Source organism: Pochonia chlamydosporia (assembly GCF_001653235.2).
Source record: "Pochonia chlamydosporia 170 chromosome Unknown PCv3seq00013, whole genome shotgun sequence".
Taxonomy (NCBI): domain Eukaryota; kingdom Fungi; phylum Ascomycota; class Sordariomycetes; order Hypocreales; family Clavicipitaceae; genus Pochonia; species Pochonia chlamydosporia.
The window spans coordinates 344,682-366,813 of record NW_019154048.1 but is presented as its reverse complement, the minus strand read 5'-3'; the positions used below and the strand labels follow the sequence as shown (position 1 = coordinate 366,813).

The following is a 22,132-nucleotide window of genomic DNA, read 5'->3' as shown; positions in this document are numbered from 1 at the left end:
CCTCTCCGCCGTGCATATCAGATAATTGACGCAGAACTTGGCGACGCTCTGACCGACGATCAGAAGCTTCAAATGGCTGTAAAAGCTATAAATGATACAGCTGGCCCAGACGGACTCGTCCCAACACTTCTAGTCTTTGGCGCCTATCCCAGGATGACGGATGATTCGCCCCCTAGCTTTAGCGTCGTGCAGAGAGCTGAAGCTATCCGTAAGGCAACTAGTGAAGCCAGACGAGCCCTCGCTAAGCGGCAGGTCCAAAATGCCCTCTTAACGAGGAACGGCCCAGACACAACCCCATTACATACCCTTCCATTGCAATCCAAGGTTCGCGTTTGGAGAGAAAAGAACGGGTGGCAGGGCCCCTTTGAACTTATTGCCGTTGAAGGCGAGACCTGCACCGTTGCTAATGAGGCTGGAATAACCTCGAAGTTCCGTTCCACGATTGTACAACCCTATCTAGAGGATAAGGATACAACCCCAACGGATAACAAGCTACCCCAACAGCAGGCTGTTAACCAAGATAATGCTGAGGTTGCTAACGAGAGTGACGGGGAGGTTAACCAGGACGAAGATATCAGAGATAGCATTGCTGTTGCTATCCCAACAGCAAGACGAGGCCCGGGAAGACCGCGTAAAGACCCAGAGACCAGAAGAGCTCCTTATCAAACATTTCCAAGAAGAGGCCCAGGAAGGCCACGTAAACGCCTTATCGAAGAACAGTACTTCTTTAACGCCCTTGAGGACCCGCCCGAACGTACCAAGCTCCTTAAGAGCATCAAAACAATAGCATTCCTGACCACGAAGGAGCAAGGAGACCGCGACCTTGCTGTCCTTCTCCGCAGTAAAGGACTCATAATCACCCCTGGCCAGCCGTTTGAAATCTCAGGCCGCACTGAGATTGATAACTTGATAGCCAGAGGTGTCTTTAAATTTGAGCTTTATGACCCTATAAAGCATGCTAAACTTCGCATCTTTGACTCACGAATGGTTAATGAGGTCAAAGGCAAGGATACAGCTGCCCCATATGAGAAATCTCGCCTCGTCATTCGGGGATATAATGACGAGGGTAAAGCCTTCATTTTGACGCAATCACCAACAATACAACGAGCCAGCCAACGGCTTATGATTGCACTCGCGCCCTCTCTCTTCCAACGAGGAATTATCCTCTGGATAAGGGATATTACCCAAGCCTATGTGCAATCTCAAACACCTCTCCAAAGGACGATTATCGCAAAGATTCCTGAGCAACTCCGCGGTAGATACCCAGAAGGCACCATCATGGTAGTAGTTAAACCGTTATACGGAATACCAGAAGCCGGCACCCACTGGTGGGCGACTTATTCCACCCACCATCGAGAAAAGCTAAAGATGGCGACCTCGACTTACGACCCATGCCTGCTGATCTCAGAATGCGACAAGTTTGGTATCATTGGGATGCAAACCGATGACACACTTGGACTTAGTGACAAACAGTTCTCTAATCTTGAAGAGGAAGAGCTCCAGAAGGCAGCTTTTGCAGCAAAGCCAAAGGAAGTCCTCAAGGTGGAAAAGCCACTCACTTTCAATGGCTGCCGAATCTCTCTTAACGCCGATGGAAGCATCATGATGACCCAGAAAGAACAGGCTTTAAAGCTTCAGATTCCAACAACCAATCAGGAATATATTGAGCAACGAGCCCGCGGCGCATATCTCGCCAGTATCTGCCAACCAGAGGCAGCCTTTGACCTTTCAGTTGCTGCCCAACAAAAGGAACCATCTAGCGATGACTTTAAACGTCTAGGACGCCGCATCCAGTGGCAGATTGATAACCCAGGTAGAGGCCTAAAATGTATACCATTTGACCTCGATAAAGCAAAGCTTTTTGTGTTTGTTGATGGCTCTTTTGCCAACAACGAAGATCTGAGTTCCCAGCTGGGATACATTATCGTCATCGGTACAGAAGAAGAGACCAACAATGGCGAAATGCTCGTTAAAGGCAACATCATCACGTACTCTTCAACCAAGTCAAAGAGAGTTACGCGAAGTGCCCTAGCCTCTGAGCTTTATAGCATGGTTCAAGGCACAGACATTGGATACGCGATAGCCTCGACTTTAAAGCTCATCACAAAACAACTGGGAATTCCAGACATCCCCACGATCCTTCTCACGGACTCGTATTCCCTATATGAGTGCCTTGTTAAGCTCGGCACAACCAAAGAGAAGAGGCTCATGATAGATATCATGGCTCTCCGACAGTCATACGAGCGCCGCGAAGTCCATGAAGTCAGATGGATCAACGGAGGAGATAACCCGGCAGACGCGATGACGAAAGCATCGCCAAATCACGCGTTGAGAACCCTTATCGACAAGAATAAGATCGCGATACGAGTGGAAGGCTGGGTAGAGAGGAAGAAGGACGAAAAGTGAGGGAATTACCGTGGCCAAATTGTTAGGATATAGCCACCACGGTACAAGGTAAGAATACAAGAAAACTTGGCTTCAGAACAGAGGAATTTGCCTCTAGTGTGTACGCCTTCAACAGGTGTCTTGTTTTATTTTGTTTTCGAATGAATTGAGGCCTCAAAGAGAGAAGCTGCCAGTGTTGCTTCCACCGCCGTCTTTGGCGGCGGAGCCAGTAGCCTGCGAATGGCTTCAAACAGTGGCTGAAACAGACCTCACGTGAGCAGGCTTCAACACCAACACAGGCGTACGTTATCTATAGCTAGATGAATTCAACAAGCATCAATCAACCAGTTACGAGTACCCCAAACCGCGTGATAATTATCACCCGAATAGAAGCCTTGCGCTTCCAACAGCCATCTTCTAAATTATATATGCTATTTATACGAGTGAAATGGGCTCTTAAAAGGCGGGTTCTCGACTAAATTTTAATATTTCTAGCTGTCTCCCGTAGCAGTTATTTGACGTGCGCTTCAGGCTACATGTGTGGTTAAGCCACGCCCGAATTTGAACTACACAGCACTAACTCGAGTCCAAAATTACTTTTACACCCTCTAGTGGCCCAATTATCATCAGGAAGGTTGTAAACTGATGGACAAAACGCATCACATCGTGGAGGACAAACCACTGAGTCACAGCTACTGGAGGTAGTGTGAAGCTCATACCCATACTGGCAAAATTGCCTTCTATGGACGTCATTTATAGCGGAAATGTCGTAAAATAGGTCCGGAACACCTTCAGGGACGTAAGAGTATTCGAGTTGAGTAATCGGACTGACATTAAATATAGCAGAGCTTCTGCCTCCATCAGTCTCTTCACCAATTCTGGAGTTGCTAGCAATCTTTATTGACACTCCTGTGCCATTTACAACAGGTCGATATGTTTCTTGGTAAGTCTTGCCTGGACCTAATTGCATAATAGGGGACACATCTCGTTGAACAGACGCGAGAAACACGGAAAATTTGCATCGATTCACCACGCTTACTTGAGAAAGGCCCTGAACGAGAGGGAAAAGGGCAAGAAATACGCTTCTATACATCATGTGCAGCAGAACACCGTGGATGGGTAGAGACATGAAAATTTGGGCACCGGTAGCTAAGTGCGTAGCAATGAGATTATATTCTCGTACTATTTACGCCAGTTTTGGAGCAGAAAGGACGATCCAAATAAGCAGAAACAATGTACTGAAGTGTTGTATACGAGCCTCACTTTTTAGTTTTATGGCTTTCCTCGACACCTCCGTCGCTAAGCAATGGTAGAAGTCGAGTTGTCGGTGTCTGCTTATCAAAACCTTCACCGCGCATCACCGAATTATAGTGGACGAAGAACTCGATAAGCGGATCAGAAAAGCCACATTCATAACGAAGGATCTAGTATCATACCGCAAGTATTATATATTCACAGAACAGAGTACTACATAAAACATTATGCGCAGTGGTTTCTCAATCTTTCAAATAGTCAAAACTAAGTATGGCTCCAAAAGCAACTTGGACTAAGGGACAAAAACTAGCACCACCAAATTCGGATGTATGCAGCTGCCATTCCTATCAAGCAACCTCCTTGTCGGTGTCTGTATAACGTTTTGCCACCTCCTTATCGGTGTCTGTGTAAGGCAATCGCTTAGCAACAGAAGGGGTCATGATTTTAGGCGACTGTGGCAGAGCCACTGCAATAGCAGCAATGGAAAGCAATAAAGTGAGACGCATTTCGAATAAGATGTTTAAGTGTTCCTATACTTTAAAAGAACGATTCCACTTCGTCTGCTACTTATATACAGTTTTTTACTCTTCTCCCCTCTGCCCTTTTTGTTTTGTTTTGTTGGGCATCCAAATCTATCCCCTGAAGTATACAGTTGCTTAGCTGATTCACTGTCACTAAAGTGCTGAGCATTTAGGATTGTACTGTAAATGATTGCAGCCCTGTCCATGGCTTGAATCAAACACCCTGCCGTTTGCCGCAGGAGCCAGAAGTGGATTTCGCTGTGCGGCCAGCGAAAATGGGTAAGCATCCCGGTATACACATATATTCGTGTCATAACGTACTGTACAGTGGATTCCCGTTTCAGCGTCCGCTAAAACCATTACTACCCTTTTTTTCAGTCCGGGTGCACCACACTCACTATCACTTTGGAAGTAAATTAGTAGGCGCTGAACCTAGACGGCCCTGTACATTAATGTATTGATGTATCCCGCTCGAGAGCCTACGCAAGAAGAGCAATTATCTGCTTCATGGCATAAACCTTTTGCGGAGCCGAATCTACAAAAAGCCTTGTGATGTGTGTCTCAAGGTTTGTTTGTTCAGCGAATTTAGGCTCAGTGGCCACAAGTGTTTTGCTCATATCTGAGGAGCAGATTGGCGGCTGATGCTGAACCTGTCCACTCAGGTAGTACACAAACATACTGCTTCCTCTTCTGTTAATGCTTCTTATCTCCAAACACTCCTCTCGTTTGTCAATATAGCGTGCATTCAAAGCCTTCTCATATCTGCCAAAGCTGGATTTGGGTGATACATAGAATTACAAAGCTTTGTCGTGGAATATCTTCTCTTGCTAGTTCAAACGAGGGTGTTGGCGCAGACAACATGAACAGCACAAGTTTCTGTAGAGAAAGCAGCTTTTGCGCGAGATAATAAAGCGGCAAAGTCGAGAAAGTGCCAAATGTGAGTTTGGCCTCTACTTACGAAGTACAGCAGAGCAGTCAAAACTGTACGAAACAAGTTCACGGTCAACGGAAAAGTCAAAAAACGACTGGTGGTATTAATGCGCCTGAAGGCCATATACGGCTACTATCACATTTGTGCGGGGAATATATAGTACGTCGTTCTCCGTAAGCTTGTTTGCCCCCGTTAGCCGTCCGTTAAAGTCTACACGACGGGTTGTTTCTTTTAACACCTATTAACGGTCCATAACTCTCACATGAATATAATGATTGTATCTTCACATCGCGGTGCGCTTGTAAGACCTGCTTTGCGGCCAATGGTAACAGTCGCACTTAGTATCACGAGTGCGTTATTGCTTCCTATTGTCAGCGCTACAAATTATTCTATGTACATCTCCGTGCGGTGGCTTGTTGGCTGTGTCATCAAATACTGATGAAGCATAAAGTTTAAGCGAAAATACAATCGGAAAGCGAAAAATTGACTGCGGCAACCTCGCCTTTGGTCTGAGCGAAGTTGACTGTCAATACATGTCTAGCATTGGCATGGCCGGCCAAGGAGGCAATATTCATTCCATTAATAGTCACAATGGTCATATCCGACTTAGTGACGATGGTCCTAACACTTTTACGTTTACTAACCATGCCGAATCCCCGGTAATTGTCATTCTTTGGGTTTTCGCACCAATCGACTACCAGTCCAGCTTCATGAACGTGCGCTATCCAGAAATCTCCTATTCTCTCCCAAACCAAGACGATACTGTAACCGTAAGTCTTGCAAATGGCATTTCTGGTGCGTGGTCGGCACTGGTAAACAGACAAACTCCTCTTAGTCAGTATGGCCAGATTGACAACACCTGGGGGGAATTCACAACTGGAGAGAATGCAACGGTTAATATCTCGAGGGAGGTGAATATGTCGGGTACCAGAATGGGCGTTCAAACTCCCGAAGGATGCGTCTCCGACATGGACACATGCGTATTTGTCTGCAAATCTGGAAATACGTGTAGCAAGTCTGGCAGTTACGAGTTGCTGAACTGTCAGCCGGGTAGCCAGCCTGGTGCCACGTACGGAACATATGGTACTGACCCGTCAGGTGGATGCCAGGGCTGGAGTAACGGCGGTCATCTTCAAATTACTTTGGGAAAGTAGCCTGAGCGTTCTACTTTTCTTATTATCCAATGGGTGGTTTCGGTCCTGCCGATTGGATCGCCAATTAGGTACAGTATGTTGTTATCATTGCAGTGACCAATTTCATACCGATACAAGTGTTACACTGAATCCAACCTACGAACGCTTCCTGAAGGGATTTGACGCAGAAATTGCACAATATCAGAGTCTTCCCGCTGCTGTGAACTCCATAAACACTTGGATATCTGATCATACGCCGGGGTTGTTGATACGAGACATGCTCTCTGCCGCAGAACTGCGTGGTTCTTATCTAGCCCTGGTAAATGCGTTAGCTTTTAGGGGGATGTGGCACAAGCAGTTTTCCCGGAGCAATACAAGAAAGAAACCATTTTTCGTCACCCAAGATCATAAAATAAATGTTGACATGATGTTTCTTAATAGGGAGAAGATTCTCTCCTTGCCAACCCTGAGTTGTACAGCCGTTCGATAAAGAAATTGTCTCATGGACCTCATACCCGCACCGCGTGATTATCCGCCCGTTTCCAATGCTGTATAGTATGCTGGTCACATGTTGCATGCGCGCTGGCTTCATAATTTTTGGGCGTTCCCCCACTTATTTCTTTTTTTTCCCCTCTCTCTTCTAACTAGTTAGATGAGAGGTTTGTATGAGCACTACCGCTGCCAAGAATAATAAGCCGATGGCTAGACTCAATCTTTCTGGCTACAATGAGATGGTCTTCAAGATATGTCGCAACGCGGGGCTGGGGAAACTGATGAATGCGTTTTTGCGACCAGCAAGGCAAGAACATCAAAGCGGTTCGCTTGTTCTTCGAGGGCACTCGAGTCCAGCCAACGCATACTCCCGAAGTGGTAATATTTGTTTACCCTTACTTCGATGATGGGCACCTGGTACATTAAGGTTATATGCACAGTTGGAGATGCAGGACGGCGACACGTTAGAGGTTCAGCAAGAACAACTAGGCGGTGGCGAATAACGCGGGCACGCTGAGGAGAACCAAGTTAGTATGAAGCCTTCATTCTAAAGGGTCAAGCTCAATGGCTACTGCCACGAACCGACTCTTAAGGCCAATATTGAACCAACGGACGGTGGGAAAAGAATGGTATTGCATGGTGTCAAGTGTTCCTGTGCTCTAGGCACCAGTCTAATGGACCCATTTACAACAGCATCACAAATTGCCATCTAATCAGCTAGTACACACCTGCTGATACCATATTCTACGCGCCAGGGCGACATCTTGTACTGATATCTCGTGATCGTCTGGGAATCCGAAGGCTTCCATACCGACAAAGTAAGGTCCTTTTGTCCAGTCAGTCAGCTGATTTGTTGCCAAAACTTCCTCCTTTGTTGATGCACTATCCTCCGTGTTAGGGCCAAATATAAAACAAAATAACTGGGCTATCACACTAGAGTCAGCCAAAGTTATCTCAATCTTCTTGTAAATACGGCCGGGCCGGATAAGTGTTTTGTCCGGCTTCTCAATGTGATTTGTGGTCATTATGAGGAAACGGCCCTCCTGCGATGCCACACCATCAAGGGTGTTCAAGAGACCCGATAAAGAAAGCGACTTCTTGTTTTTCTCAGGAACCCCAGTGTCATGCGACCGATCTGTTCTTACGGCATCTATATCCTCCAGCAAAACGAGACATCTCTCAGGAAGGGCCCGCCCGGCACTGGGAAGTCGAGCCTTGCCTCGGCCGTGGCTGCCGAATTTGGTCTTGATATTCGCGCAGTCAGTATCCCCAGCGTCGATGATCAAAAGTTGGAAAGGCCAGGTAGTAGATAGATAGTGAAAACTAAGCATAGTAGTAAACAACACCAAATACCGAGAGAAGTCTAATGCAATAGAAGTTTATGGAACAATAACCTCCGTAACATCCATGAGCGATGTTGCGAAGGTAATTTCTACCTGCTATCTCAGACCCACGCGCTAACTATTCCCAGAGCCCACTGTCGCAACGTCACTGAAGCAGATTATGGGGAAGACTCAATAAGGCTTGCAGTCTGGCCGAAGGATGCCTCCATCTCTTCAAACTGAAAGGCACCAAAGCAAGATAGTATAGAAAGGGGAGGCAGAGGGGCGGTGAAAATGAAACATATCGAGCAATCAAAGGTTGATCCCTACCAATCCGGCCCATGGCAACCAATAGTGAGATCAGAAGTTGTATCAGTTAATTATAAATGAGAGACGAACGTTGTTCGCCTCGAATCGGTTGTTCTCGAGCACCGAGAAGATAGAGCATCCACTCGCGGCGTTGCTATTCCGGTTGTCAAGCACGAAGATCAATTTCTCCTTGACGATCACTCTGTTTTTCCTGAAGTAGACGTTTATTGGAGCTCCATTTGGGTTACTGTGGATTTGTCGGTCGACGCCTTGATTAGCGGCTATAAAATTATCACTTTCAAACAGGTTGGCACCTCTGTCCACGTTGCCGTGACCTGCGTCATAGCAGGAGGCACCGACGCGACGAGCGTCCTCCCATTGTTCACAACTTCTGCTACAGGCCCTTTTGACGAGGCCATGCTCATCAGTTGTCTCATGCGAGGTGACGTTCATGATGAAGTGAAGATTGTCGGGAATCTTTTTGTCTAGAGTGCCAGGTACATTCGCAAGAGCCGTCGCAGATCCCAGTGGCACAGACGACAACACCAACGATGCCAGGGTCAAGACTTGAGAGATCTTAATCTGCATCTTGCTTTGGACAAAGTCAATAAATATACCTCAGTTTAAGCTCGGACCTTGCTTACAATTGGTAGCGTTGAAGGGAGTTTATAGATGGAGGCCGCTTGTAGACGTTTAAAGTACTTTTAAGTGCAGATTGTAGAAAACTTTAAAGAGGATTCCTAGGACCTTTATATATTTAGAGGTGATGAGCCCGACCCATTAACTTCGCCTAACGCGACGCATGAGATGTCAGAAATCGCAATCCTGGACCTATCCTAACCTGATTATTCCGACCCATTTAAGAGCCTAAGCCGGCGAATCTCTCACTTCGTGATGAGGGACTTGGACTTGGCATGGTTCGAATAGGACAAAGTTCCTGTCCATTGGCTAGCGTATGTACTTTGAAGAGACATATTGTGCTAGATATTCAACATCACTTGGCTCCGCTAGAACGGCGCTCGTGTCAGATTTTGGCGGTTCATCGAAGCCAAAAATTACGAGTGGAGAGCGCAATTTCCGGAATGCAAAGTTTTGGCATAGAAGAAGTGGACGGGTTTGCCAATGGCTGACCAGTAAGTATTGAGTTGAAGCACTCTTAGAAGTCTCAGTGTACCACCTATCTGACTCTATCCACTCGATCGCGTCAGATTTTAGCCCGCTCCCAGCCAGTCGACATGGGCGGGCGTGGATGTTCTAGGAGCCCGGTTGAGAACTGGGAAGCGCCAGCACCTTTTGCATTGGCATGGTCGTCCGTCCAAAGAGGATACATGGGTATATGATGAGGTTCTAAGCCCACAACTCATGGGGAGGATTCAAGCAAATGAGATAAATGGTGCTCATGCTTGAAACCCAAGTTCGGTGGGGCAACCCGAGTAACCTACGCATATTTCCGTCTTATTTAGTCTGTATCTTCAAATAGATATTACCGTTTCGCTTGTATGTGGCCCAGAGCGGCTCAATTGACACGATTTAATCGCTCCATTGCCGGTGAGCGTACTACAAGTCACGCAAAGCACAACCTGTGCTGGGCCTGTTGAAGCCATCCTGCTAAAAACAAAAAAAAAGTCGTTTTCATATTGACAGGCAACTAACAGTGAAATCCCAGTCGATACCTGATTCGAGGGTAAGACAAGGACAAGTTGAGGGAGTCATAAAGTCTATAGGGTCTAGTAGTAATTCGTGTCATATCGTGTCAAAAAGGCAATGGCCTCATACCAAAGGGCCAATTGTTAAATTGTGCCGCCCATTCTGTCATTAGATGTTGATTGCGCATGTTCGCTGCCGCTAATATCAGTTCCAAGTTGAAACACATTGTTGAGAGGTTGATGCGACCATCGAGGCCAGACTGTTGGTTCCTGTTAGATCAATCACACATGGGCATTCCATTCTAACCCGGGACATGCTGTAGCTAGGTATTCTGCACGTTATTCATGGAGTAGCACGTCATGGCAGACGCCACCGTTATTTCCTCAATTTCTGTCTTCTGCCTGGCTATTTGTTTTCCATGTCTGAATCCCTGCCCTTGTTTTTGTCACTCAGTCAGGCTGTCAAAAGAACCTTTACAGCTTTCGAACATGCTCTCTATCCATCTCGACATCGGGCGACACGCGTTGGGAAGATGTCGCCCGACAAGGCTTTATGAGGATTGCCACCCGACATATTGAGGTAGCTATTGTTTCTTAAGATGGAGGTTGACATGTCGATTGCCAACAACGCCGGATGGACGCCACTATTCATGCAACGGACTGTCGAGGTGGCCAGCCTGCTTCTCAAGATGGGGACTGACCTCGCGATTTCTGGCAATGACAGATACACGCCACTGCATTGTAGCATCGAGAGCTGAACAATCCGACATGGTCAAGCTTTTTAGAGAAGTAAGCTGATATCGCGATTGCCGACGACAAGGGGACTCAAACTTGGGATTCACTGGATGTTCACGTGAGGGCACAAGCTGCTCTGATGTCCATGAGTGGCTCACCCATCCCGCCTTCCACGGCGTAGGTATGCCGTCTCGCTCACAGACCTTCTCAATTTTCGCCCTGGCACTCGCCGGTCCAAGGACCTTGTTCAGACTGGTCACAGTGAGCATATGAACTCCTTTCTTGTGAAACTCTACGCAACAGTCTGTGGGATGATCCTTCTTGTTTGCAGCCACATTTTTGAGTTGAATCTGTGACTTCGTGACCCAGAGTAGCTCCTTGTATGAGGATGCCGGCTTGGAAACCTCTAATTGTTTGAAGTAGTTGAAAGTGCCTATTCCGCCTCTAGATTAAATTACAATAGTGCTAAGAGGTTAAGCAATCTTAATACACCGGCGGAGCAATAGAACTAGCAGGCTGGGTACTTCTAGCAGCCATCCTAGGAGTCAGAATAACTCCATCATCATTAAAAGTGGCATCAAGAGGCATATATACCGTTATAGGTATCGTGGTGCAGATCTAAGGAGTTCGTTAGCAATGCGCGGGAGGTGGGTTTTATTGCAAGTCACTTGCCTTAAGAACTTTCCCATCCAGATCTATCACAGCGAATATAGTCTCAACTCTATGATGAGCTCGCATTCTACTATGCGAAAGATCTGGAATACAGTCTCCAATCCTCCTAGGAAGTGATAATTCTATGCTTAACGCCCAGTCATCCCTATCCGAACCCAGCTCCATGTCTCGGCGTTTTGCCTTCTGACCTGGTGCAGTCTTCAAAACTTCTGCAATACATTTGCGGACTTCTTTACTGCGATTTTCCTGCGTTGAGAACTCTCGAATTTCTACTATCCTTGCCTTAATGTCTCTGAGTTTTAGTCCCGTCACCAGCGGGCAAGCACGCAGTTTTAGTTGGATATTTCCGCCAAAGCTTACCGCTTTTGGAAATATACTAACATCGTGCCTGAGCCTATCAGCCAAGATACTTTCACCTCCTACGCCTTGCAGTGGTTCAAGAGCGTCTAATGCGGGGGTGCGAATGATGCGAAGGGCCTTGCGAGCATAAAGGATTGGCCGCCCTTGACTTAAAATAGTCGCATCGAGACGATATTTCAAAGATACTTCAGGTACACCTTGGACACTTTCTGCTAAATCGCTTGGGAGTGAAAGCTCGAAAGGATATCTGTAATGTCCAGCTGACGACAGGGGGTTTGTGCTCTTTGAGCGTAGTTGGCGGGACCCAAGATGCTCCAAAACAATCTCTGTTGTTCTGGTCTTGTTACTAAGAAAGCATTCTCGTAGCCTCTGCCGTATGGTAGCAGTGTCGTTCGCAACTTCCAGTATGGCCAACAACCGTAAGCGAACTTGATGGTCAATGAGTCTTGCAGATTGAAGACTGAGCACAATGATGCCCGTGAGCACTTGCCCAGCAGACTCGTCGGCGTTGCCTCGGAATACGACGGTGTCGCTATTAAGCCTTCAGAGGTTCACACAGAGGTAAGCAAAACAAGCCGAGTGGTTTTGATGGGTAGGATTGTGGAAGACTCACTGCATCACACAAGAGCTTAGAGATCTGCCGACGAGACTGATCATGTTGGGGAAACAGGATACAATGCATTCCCGAATAGTGATGTTGTACTTTTCGTACAACACTGTTGTACGTACGTACGTACAAGAAGAAAAAGTACGTACGTGTACTGCGTACGTACGATATTCCAAATAGGGGAATTTGTGGGTCATATCGTACAAATACGGGGCTGTACAAAAGCTCTGATGGCTCAACGCACTCCTGATTTTGTACCAATTGAAGGTATCGCTAAAAAGATGGCGCCCACCAAAGCTAACGCTGCCTTTGTTTGGCGACAGTTTATTGACCTCGGCCGCTCTAACCCTAAGAAAAGCAAGCGATACAGATGCCGTCACTGCCAGAAGGACTTTGCAGCCACTTCTATTGGGCGGCCTAAAGAGCATCTCGCTGCGTGTGAGAAATGGCAAGGCAAGCAGCAACAAGAGCGTCAGGCTCAAGATGAAGCTGGACATCCTCCCCCATATTCTGAAGCTATACAAAAGAAGATAACCGAGGTCGGAGTTCAGCATATCTCGCAAGACGAGAGTAACAGTTTCGCCTATGATGCCGCCGCCGCCGTAATCGCTGGCGGCCGCCCCTTCAGCCTGTTCGAGAGCCGGCGTTGGCATTATTTCTTCACTCGCATTAAGCCTGGCTGGAAGCCTCCTAGCCGCGCTGCTATCACGAGAATTCTCCCCGACTTGTATCAGGAACTCCTTGACGAGGTTTTCCAACGCATTACTAGCTCAGAATGGTTCAATATAATATTTGACGCTTCCGATAATGTTTCCGGCCACAGAATCGTTAATATCTCGGTACAAATACCAGACGGCCCAGCTTTCTACTGGAAAACTTTTGATACGGGAGACGAACAGCACACAGCAGAGAACTGGGTGAAGTTGATATGGAGAGAAATGCAGAAACTGTGCGGCGGTGATCTCTCCAGAATCAACTCTATCTGTACGGATACCGAAAATACGATGCGCTCGGTACACGATTTACTAGGGAGATTCCCAGAACTCTCACATGTCAACTTCTCTCTGTGCGATTCTCACGGCCTTCAGCTCTTAATTAAAGATATCCTTCTCCTTCCATTCTTTGAGGATCTCTTTGATAACGTCACCACACTTCTCACGTTTTTCTCACGGTCTAAATTACAATTGCAAAGATTGAGAACGTGCCAGCGCACAAGGTGGAACGGAATAACTCGCGCGCTGATCAGAAGGTAACTCGCCAGCTGTCTGTCGGCTACATCCCCATACTAACCAAATAGTGTAATTACACGCTGGGGTTCTCAGTACAATTCATTTTTCTCCCTCCTCCGTTCTCGAGACCCTGCCAGAGACTGGTCTATTCGAAAAGATGTACGAGGCGAGCTGCGATCCCAAGGGTGCCCCGTTCTCCTGCCCGAAGCGGTTCGGATCATCAAAGACAACAGCTTCTGGCTAAAACTTGAGACTGCGATCGCTGTGCTAAAGCCTGTGAACGACTTTCAACACGCTTCCGAGGCTGATGAGTCGGGAATCGCGTACGTTGTAAATCGCTGGCTGCAAATCAAAAGCAAGTGGGCCGAGATGAGGGAGGCTGATCAGTTTCCTGATGTTCCGTGGGATGATATTGACGCTATATTCAAAGCACGGCTTGATAAGCAAACGTACAATATACATTGGGTCGCTGATGCCCTCCGGCCTGACACAACAGGTCCGAATTCGAAACTGCCACCTAGCGTCTTTGCGCGCGTACAAGAGTATTTGCGGAAACATCTGAAAAACAACGACGAGTATCACCGTGCTCTCTCCGAATTCACACACTTCCGAATGCGTACGGGCGGCCCAGACGGCTTATTTAATAAGCACAGCGCCGTATACGACGATGGCTTTAAGCCAGCAATGGCATGGCAGTGCCTCCTCAACCAGGGCTCGATTCTGGCTAGAGTAGCTGTGAAGGTGATGAACACACTTGTGAACTCCGTACCCTCAGAACGAAGCTTCTCTGCTATTAGTTTTATACATACAAAAGCTCGGAATCGCCTTACGCCAGTGCACGCTGACATGCAGGCCTTCATTTTTATGAACGACCGCGTGTTAGATCGTCTCAAGGACGAGAAGTATGCCCACAAAAAGCGCTGGGCGGATCTTGAGGAGAAGGACTGGCTAGAACTCGAAGATTCATATCTCGAGTTATTTGTGAATGCGCAGGGCAAGAAGGTCTGGATGGACGGCGCGATGGCCTCAACCAATGAGGATTTTGAGTGGGAGGGTGTATTACAGTCGACGGGTGATATATTGGGTGTTGGCACTGAGGTGGAATCTGAGGTTTGAGGCTCAAAAATGGTGCAAGGGCAGGGCTCACTATTGCCCAAAAAGGAAGGGGAAATTTGTATGTATGTACTGTATTGTACAACCCCATTGTACGTACGGTACTAGGGCTAAAATACAGTACTGTACGTACACGTACTGTACAAGGCCACATCACTATTCCCGAAACAGCTCGACGCAAAGTTCTGACCTTTACATTATTGGGACAATAATTCGATATCCAATCGTTTAGCGTGAGGTCACATATTTACCGGATAGACTTACAGCACAATATCTGACCCTGCAGAAACTGTATCACTGTGAAGTCACTTTTGGCTGCCGGAGCTAGATCTAGATGAGAGTCCATTTGCTGATGCGTCATAACTTCGGACATCACATGCAGAATTGCCTTGTAATGTGGAAACAACATCAGATGGGACTTTTTACGCTTTCGATTCGATGTATTATTTGCCTTTTATATATGCAGTATTCCCGGAAGAGAAACGGCGCTAAAGTAATAAACATGCGCATCCAAAGCATTTCTCCACGATGGTCCGGCTACGTAGGCCTGACGCATCAGGATATGACAGAAAAAGATGCTGAGAATGACACCTTCAAAGGGGATTTTGAGTGTTCTAGCACAGGCTTTAACAAATTCGCTATCCTGTCAGTTGCAAACTTAGCACTTTTCACCGTAAGCGCCGTAATGGCATCTATAGTTGTGAGCCATAGCCTCGACATGCGCTTAAACGCTAAGCTCCGAGTCACATCCAGCTATAGTGAGCTTTAATTTTCCCACCATTGTATCTAATATGATCTTGCAAAAAGAGCCTCTTGGTTACTAACTAAATAGCTAGGTCCCGTGTTTGACATGATCGATCTCGAGCCATCCATCAAGCGAATCAATGGTACTGTCAATGCCACTAGCACCTTGTCTATCGCTCGACAGTTTCCAAACCCGGCCGCAGATTCTATTTGGGAAGAAGACATTGAGCTTATCCGTCCGATTCCAGTGACGCGAGAACAGATCCTCAAAATGGGCAAGAATCCTGACACGGTTGCTAAGCTGGAAAACGACGTTTGGGGACTTGGAGACAATGCTTACGTTGCAGCGTTAGATATATTCCACAATTTGCATTGCTTGAACACGTAAGCGTTCATTCTCCAATGGTTTGACCCCATGACACCAAAGAAATCCAATCTCGAGAGAGATATTTTTTGGTATGCGTGGCTGACACTTCGTAGGCTACGACGCGCAGCATATGCCACTTACTACAACCAAAGCACAGGCAAGTACACGCAATAGCCAATGGAATGTGAGTATCTGACTTTTATGCTCAGCTAGTACAGGGAATGGCGGCACAGCCCGGGAAACACATATCAATCATTGCGTAGATATTCTGTTCCAAAACATAGCATGCAGGTGAGGTGCTATTGCAAGAACGATCATTGAGTTCCCACTAACCAGTGTTCTAATGGTAGTAACAACTTGAATCTTGTGACACGACACTGGAAGGAAGGCTGGGAGTATCCATTCCCTGATTTGTACGTCTGATTCGTCATTCCGGAATGCGCACCAGTCAAATTGCTAATATTTATTGCCCTCAAACAGCTCCATTGACAAGCACTGTATCAACTTTGACAAGTTAAATGAATGGCACAAATCGGCCTCCATAGACATGAAGAAGTATGTCAAGGTTATGAGAAAGCCTCACGGGGTAAAAGAAGAGCCTGCGGAATAATGGTATCCAAAAGAATGGTTCTGGAGTGAATTCCTCACGAATTATGCGGATGCAGTAACAATGCATAATCCATATATAATAAGAAGACTGGTGTTGTAACCTTTAGCCGCGTCTTGAATAGTGAACTCCCCATTTCTATATACGAGGAGGGAGGGGAAGGCGAAAAAGATGAATGCATAATCCAGCACGGCGTCCCAACGCTCCTTTGAGCAGAAATGTCATATGTTAGTCCGTTGACTGCAGGAACCACTTGATCCACTGGCAGGGGGCCCTGGCCAGCGGATACATGGAAGTCTTCCCCCAATAGCAGCCATTAGCTACCCCTGGACTTGAAATTCCATCCCCCGTGCCTTGTGACTTCAAGGCTGCATTACACACCACCCCCATTAGATATGGACCAACACAAAGCTGGGGTTCATCTGGGGAGCCGCAACTTGCTTTAGGATGTGAGGAGCACATGTGGCCTCCGAAATCCCTCATTGACGATGCTCCTCCATTTGGGAGTATCCTGGGAGTGTTGGTCCAGGCATGGCAACTTTCTGCCTTGACTTGGGAATCTAGCGTTCCTCCAGGTTGCCCCCACAGCCAGATCATAATCTGAATGCCATTTCTGGACGATCATTACTGCTGGCTCCTCACACCAGCCGATTTACGGACGAAGGTACTGTCACGAAATGGAGAACATATGGCGGTTCATCGCATAAAGTAGCCTACCCTATACCTGCTGGTGGAACATAATCTCCCAAGAACAAGGTGACAAATTCACCTTGAACCAGTTTGGGTGTATCTAGGCGACCAAGTTCACCACTGATACGGGTTTGCATCTAGGTGACCAAATTCACCACTGACGCTCCGCGCGCTTGCACAGCGGTAGCTTTGCAATTCAGACGAGGGGGCCCACTCGCGTGAAATACTGTCGCTCCGTACACAAGGTGACAAACTCACCTCGCACGGCTTTACCAACTCAAGGTGACAAAATCACCTATCGAGCGACCTGGGAGAGGTCTCCGCTCCGTACACAAGGTGACAAATTCACCTCGCACGGCTTTTCAACTCAAGGTGACAAATTCACCTATCGAGCGGCTCTCCTGAACTATAGCTACATAGCCCAAGGGATCAAAAGAAGAAAGAAGGTTCTTGGAACCCCTTGAAGGGGTACGAACTTTATATGTGAACGCAAAGCTCTATGCTAGCCATTCTTTGGGTTGTTTTCTACCACCAATTTGAATGGGTGGTGTGGGTATAACAGACACTCCTTGTTGCCCTGTGGGGAGCCTAGGAAAACCCCTGAAGAGTTTATGTGCACGCTGGAACCAGCTGCAGTAAAGTCACCCTCACCCCTGCCAGTTGCCCAAATATGGCTGCTCAGCTAGTCCCACCCCCTTCCGGGGTTAGCTGGATGTGGGTTTGACAGAGGATTTTCTACATGCACTCCTGTTGGCTGCTGCGCAGCGGATTTGTGCTCCATTCAAATCAGTTTCATGCATTGGCCTACCAAGAATTTACGTCTACATGTTAACCAGAATTTGTATTGTACTGTGCAAATACAGCTTCCTCTTTCTGCACTCTCTTTCAAACAAATTTGAAGAACCCACACAGTATTAATTTAACCATATCACACTGTCTACTTCTGGCATCCGGAACTTGACTTTCGGGATTAGTAATCCAAACATGGCTTTTGCGTGGCGATGCGGCAACCTCGCATGCTCCACAAATAGCACCAAAGCTATTTAGGGTCGAGGGGTGACATCCCCTAGAATAGTCTCCCTTGCGTTGTATTGGACATCTTTCATTAGCATACTAAAATCTCTAAATTTCTGGGGTCAGAGTGGTTGGTGCAATTTGACGATTCACTTTGACATTCACAACCAGGGTATTGGGGACCACCCTAAACAACAAAAAAAAAAGAAAGGAGCCAAATGTGCTGCATGTGGTGTCAAGACGGCTCAAAACTAGCTACAACAAAAGTCTCACGTGGTATTTCCCATGCTCGCCAAGTCACTAGTTGCACTTCTACAAGATACCGTTTCCGTCTATGTCTGCCTCTCGCTGGGGTTACACCATTGTCAAAGATTTTGCTAATCCAGGTAGCATGTAGCTGCCAGGACCGGCATTATACAAAGACCCTGCTTTCAAACTACCTAAATCCATACGAGGATACTGTACGTTTGCAGAACTCCTCGTCAAGCTTAGATAGCTAATACTTTGCGATTTTAGGCATGAATCACGTGCGTCTCCGCGTAATAGAGCATGATTTCCATAGACCATAATGCACATGGTCTTATACTAACCTTTGTTCATGGAAACTTAGAATAAGCTTGACTATGCATCCTCTAAGACAGAAGGAATCATTAACTGTGAGCTACCCACTTCGAGCGAATATCCGAGACTCTTTTAAAGACCTACCGGCGTCTGTTCTTCCTGGATTGTGTTGGCGTTGGCGTAGGCCTATCTCCACCAACGGACCCAGCCTCGATTGCACGATTCAGGTCTAGCAGAGTATTCTGTAGCGACTGTACATCTTTATGCGACGATCCCAACAGTCCTTTAAGATCACTGTAAGCGCGCTGATAGTATGTCCTGGCCTCGACTAGCTGGCCATGAGTCCATAACAAGGACCCTAGACCCCACCTAGTGTTGATCGCTGGTCGGTATCTCGTGATGTTTTGGGGCTCTATGACCTTCTTGTACCCTCGAAGCGCCCGTAAGTACATCTTCTCGGCCTCTTGTAGCTTGTCTTGGTCTGCGTAAAGGTTCCCTAAGTTGTTGACCGTGGAGAGTGTTGACGTGTGATCTGGTCCCCACGCCTTCTCGCACCCTCGGAGCGCCCGTGAGTACATCTCCTCGGCCTCTTGTGGCTTGCCTTGGGTCTTGTAAAGGATGCCTAAGTTGTTGACCGTGTCTAGTGTTGACGTGTGATCTGGTCCCCACGCCTTCTCCTTCCCTCGAAGCGCCCGTAAGTACATCTCCTTGGCCTCTTGTAGCTTGCCTTGGTCCGCGTAAAGGAGACCTAGGTTGTGAAAAACCCAGTACAAGTCTTCATTGCTAGCTTGAATTGTGGCGCAAGATGTCATTGCATGTGACAGAAGTCGTCTTTGAAGCAACCAGAACTGGGCGTGGTTCTGTGATGGAACGCGTGAGGCGATGCATTCTACTGCGAGCTTGCCAAGATAGCTATCCCACTCTTGATTTAATATATGGATGGCCCAAGAGTGCAAGCAGCCGTGAATGCTGTATCCCCTTGATTCGATCAGGTCTGGACGGAACACGTGTGGCTCGACAAATCCGTAATCATGCAGTGTGCCCATCGCGCCATTAAAGTTCAGCTCATCGGCAAGGTCATATATCCACGCAGGACCGTCTTTACTAACGGGCTGCAGAAGTTCGAGCCATATGTCTTCATTGTCAAAGTAGGCCCACCACCGGAGTAAATGAGCTGCAAGAGGGTTCTGTTCCTGGACTTGTTGGTACGAGACTTGCCACGTAGAGCATAATGTACGATCTTCGTAAGAACCTAGGCTTGGAGTGCTCGTGTGAAGTCTCGCCCATGATTTCTCGTAAATGCGAAGGTAGTCAGCCAAGCTCGTTGAAACACGCCTCAGGTACGCCCCAGCCGTGACAAGGGCAAGAGGGAGCCCGTCCAGCTTTTCTACGAGCCTCTTAGCATCCACGTCTGTGGCAATTGTTAGTAGAGCCTTGATATTATCTGCGAACCCTTACCATCCTGCAGGCCAGCTCGGCCTGAGGTCGATGATAAGATCTTGAGACTATCGTCCGTTGATTCAAGCTTCCTTACTCGAATTGGATGTCCTATATCGACTTGTGACAACCGGGTCGTGACAATAATTGAGCCTTGATGCGCCGTAGGAATAAAGCGATTAATGTCGATTCCCGAGTTACTTGTGCGGTTAGTCAATTTCGGGTTGTCGTAATTGTCGTATACAATAAGCCACCTAGTGTTGCCTGGCAAGTTCAACCATGCCTTGACAGCTTCGACTACCTCATTGTGATTTTGCTGTAGGTCTAATGCACTGAGGCGGCTAGCATTAGGGTGTTGTTGCAAAATCTGTCTCGCAACTTTGGTGAAACTCTGTTGAATAGACGATTCGTCTTTAATGTTGAACCAGAATATAGCAGAATGTTCATCTCGATATCGCTTTATGTATGTTACAGCAAGCTGTGTCTTGCCAATGCCGCCGAGGCCGTGGAGGACAATGATGCGACGTGTCCCGTCTGAGCTTAGTGTCCTACGCACCTCTGCAATTTCTCTCTCTCGTGCGATAAAATGTTGGATCTCGGGAACTTCGGACAGGCTGAAGGTAACAGAGAAATCGTTCGTTCGTGTCCCTAACACTGTTAGCTTTTAATCCTAATCTCCATTAGCTCTTCGGTTGGTTTTACCCTTGATGGCTTTCTGGACCTCTTCCCGTAGCCGTCTCTGTGCATTTTCTCGCCCCTCGCCGTAGATTAGCGGCATATGGACGCCAAATATGCCAAGGAGCGAGTAGGCCATGTCCTCCTCGCATTTGGTTAGACGGCCGCGTACCCATGCCTCGCGTTCCGAGACAGGGAAGTCGGACAAAGGTGTACCACGCAGAACACTCACGGGTATGCCTGTAATATCGCGTATCAAAGGCTCTAATGACTGCTTGTCACCTAGCCAAGCCCCTTCCTTCGAATAGAAATCGACTGTTTTCGGGGCGATGAGCTCTTGCAACGTCCACCCACGAGTGAACCATCTGCTCTGTCGAAATGTATCATCCCACTGCGCCGTGCTCTTCCGTCGAACGGAGGTTAAAGGGTCAGAGACATCAGACAGGTAGACATAGCATCGCTTTGCATCGCGATACCACCGGAACATGCTATTGATCGCAGTGTGAAGCTCCGTGCTATTCGATTTGTCGATACAGCAAGTGTCGACCCAGAAGAGTTGCAGCCCGTGTCGTCTTGCTTGGTGAGCACAGAACTCAATCTTATGGTAACCGGCTTTGTGCTGCCAATCACCTGGCGTCTTCGCCAGGTCCGCAAAGACTACCTCGTCTGGTCCCCAGTGTGGGAAAGAATCGCGTAAGGCGGAACATCGTCGGAGGAGAGGTCTGGTGTCAGGCTATAGTTGCCTGCATTATCGCGTTGTAGTAGCCGCATCGCAAGGCCTTATGAAGATATTGAATCGACACTCTGCCAGGATAAAGCAGAGGGTCTTGGCCGTAAGGCCATGCTTCATGGGATAAGGGGGCATTATCACTGACTTCGCAAACGCTGCTCAGCCAGGCTGGCATAAGGCTGCCAATGCGGGGTCTGAAGGACTCAGCCGCAAGCCTGTACATCGCACAGAACAGGAAGAAGTCTGCCTGGCCGTCTTCTCTATGGCCATCCATGGCCCCACCATGCCTGGCACGATCACGTGAGTGGATAGTTATCATGAGGGAAACAATCTTAGACACCCGGTTCTGCTACGATACCAAAATGCCGTTCATGAAGCTATCACAGTTTAAGTTCAAAAAATTGACCGGAGGAAAAGTGCGGCTCTCTACATTTGATCTTAGGGATAATGTGGATCCAATCTTACTTTGGGAGAAATCAAGGGAATAATCCGCCCGATTGGAATGGAGAAGCGCCTGGGTCAAGTTATAAGAGCCTTGTTTGTATCCTGATGAGGATGAGAAGTACTGCGCTAGAGGGGTCGCACTGTCATGTGGGGC

The 22,132-nt window shown here is 47.5% G+C and overlaps 8 protein-coding genes across 8 annotated transcripts; 4 read left to right on the top strand and 4 right to left on the bottom strand.

Moving 5' to 3' along the window:
• Positions 1–72: 72 nt before the first annotated feature.
• VFPPC_18340 (polyprotein) lies at positions 73–2,406 on the top strand (the record flags this gene model as incomplete). Its single annotated transcript, XM_018294970.1, has 1 exon — positions 73–2,406. The coding sequence occupies one exon, from the start codon at positions 73–75 to the stop codon at positions 2,404–2,406; it is 2,334 nt and encodes a 777-aa protein (XP_018135610.1).
• Positions 2,407–2,929: 523 nt separating this feature from the next.
• On the bottom strand, positions 2,930–3,743 carry VFPPC_18339 (hypothetical protein; the record flags this gene model as incomplete). Its single annotated transcript, XM_022429964.1, has 2 exons — positions 2,930–3,534; positions 3,665–3,743. The coding sequence occupies 2 exons, from the start codon at positions 3,741–3,743 to the stop codon at positions 2,930–2,932; spliced, it is 684 nt and encodes a 227-aa protein (XP_022285045.1).
• A 3,686-nt stretch (positions 3,744–7,429) lies between these two features.
• VFPPC_16923 (ATPase family associated with various cellular activities (AAA) domain-containing protein) lies at positions 7,430–8,935 on the bottom strand (the record flags this gene model as incomplete). The annotated part of the gene is made up of 2 exons (XM_018294675.1): positions 7,430–7,960; positions 8,438–8,935. The coding sequence occupies 2 exons, from the start codon at positions 8,933–8,935 to the stop codon at positions 7,430–7,432; spliced, it is 1,029 nt and encodes a 342-aa protein (XP_018136888.1).
• A 2,276-nt stretch (positions 8,936–11,211) lies between these two features.
• Positions 11,212–12,417, bottom strand: VFPPC_18338 (arrestin domain-containing protein; the record flags this gene model as incomplete). Its single annotated transcript, XM_022429963.1, has 3 exons — positions 11,212–11,346; positions 11,401–12,301; positions 12,377–12,417. 3 exons carry the CDS (start codon positions 12,415–12,417, stop codon positions 11,212–11,214), a joined length of 1,077 nt encoding a protein of 358 aa, XP_022285044.1.
• Positions 12,418–12,648: 231 nt separating this feature from the next.
• On the top strand, positions 12,649–14,712 carry VFPPC_18337 (transposase; the record flags this gene model as incomplete). The annotated part of the gene is made up of 2 exons (XM_022429962.1): positions 12,649–13,616; positions 13,665–14,712. The coding sequence occupies 2 exons, from the start codon at positions 12,649–12,651 to the stop codon at positions 14,710–14,712; spliced, it is 2,016 nt and encodes a 671-aa protein (XP_022285043.1).
• A 499-nt stretch (positions 14,713–15,211) lies between these two features.
• Positions 15,212–16,430, top strand: VFPPC_18336 (hypothetical protein; the record flags this gene model as incomplete). Its single annotated transcript, XM_018289268.1, has 5 exons — positions 15,212–15,467; positions 15,546–15,837; positions 15,934–15,981; positions 16,171–16,233; positions 16,301–16,430. The coding sequence occupies 5 exons, from the start codon at positions 15,212–15,214 to the stop codon at positions 16,428–16,430; spliced, it is 789 nt and encodes a 262-aa protein (XP_018136891.1).
• Positions 16,431–18,349: 1,919 nt separating this feature from the next.
• On the top strand, positions 18,350–18,631 carry VFPPC_16924 (hypothetical protein; the record flags this gene model as incomplete). Its single annotated transcript, XM_018294676.1, has 1 exon — positions 18,350–18,631. The coding sequence occupies one exon, from the start codon at positions 18,350–18,352 to the stop codon at positions 18,629–18,631; it is 282 nt and encodes a 93-aa protein (XP_018136892.1).
• Positions 18,632–18,832: 201 nt separating this feature from the next.
• VFPPC_10988 (kinesin light chain) lies at positions 18,833–21,291 on the bottom strand (the record flags this gene model as incomplete). Its single annotated transcript, XM_018289269.1, has 3 exons — positions 18,833–20,103; positions 20,151–20,777; positions 20,832–21,291. 3 exons carry the CDS (start codon positions 21,289–21,291, stop codon positions 18,833–18,835), a joined length of 2,358 nt encoding a protein of 785 aa, XP_018136893.1.
• Positions 21,292–22,132: the final 841 nt, after the last annotated feature.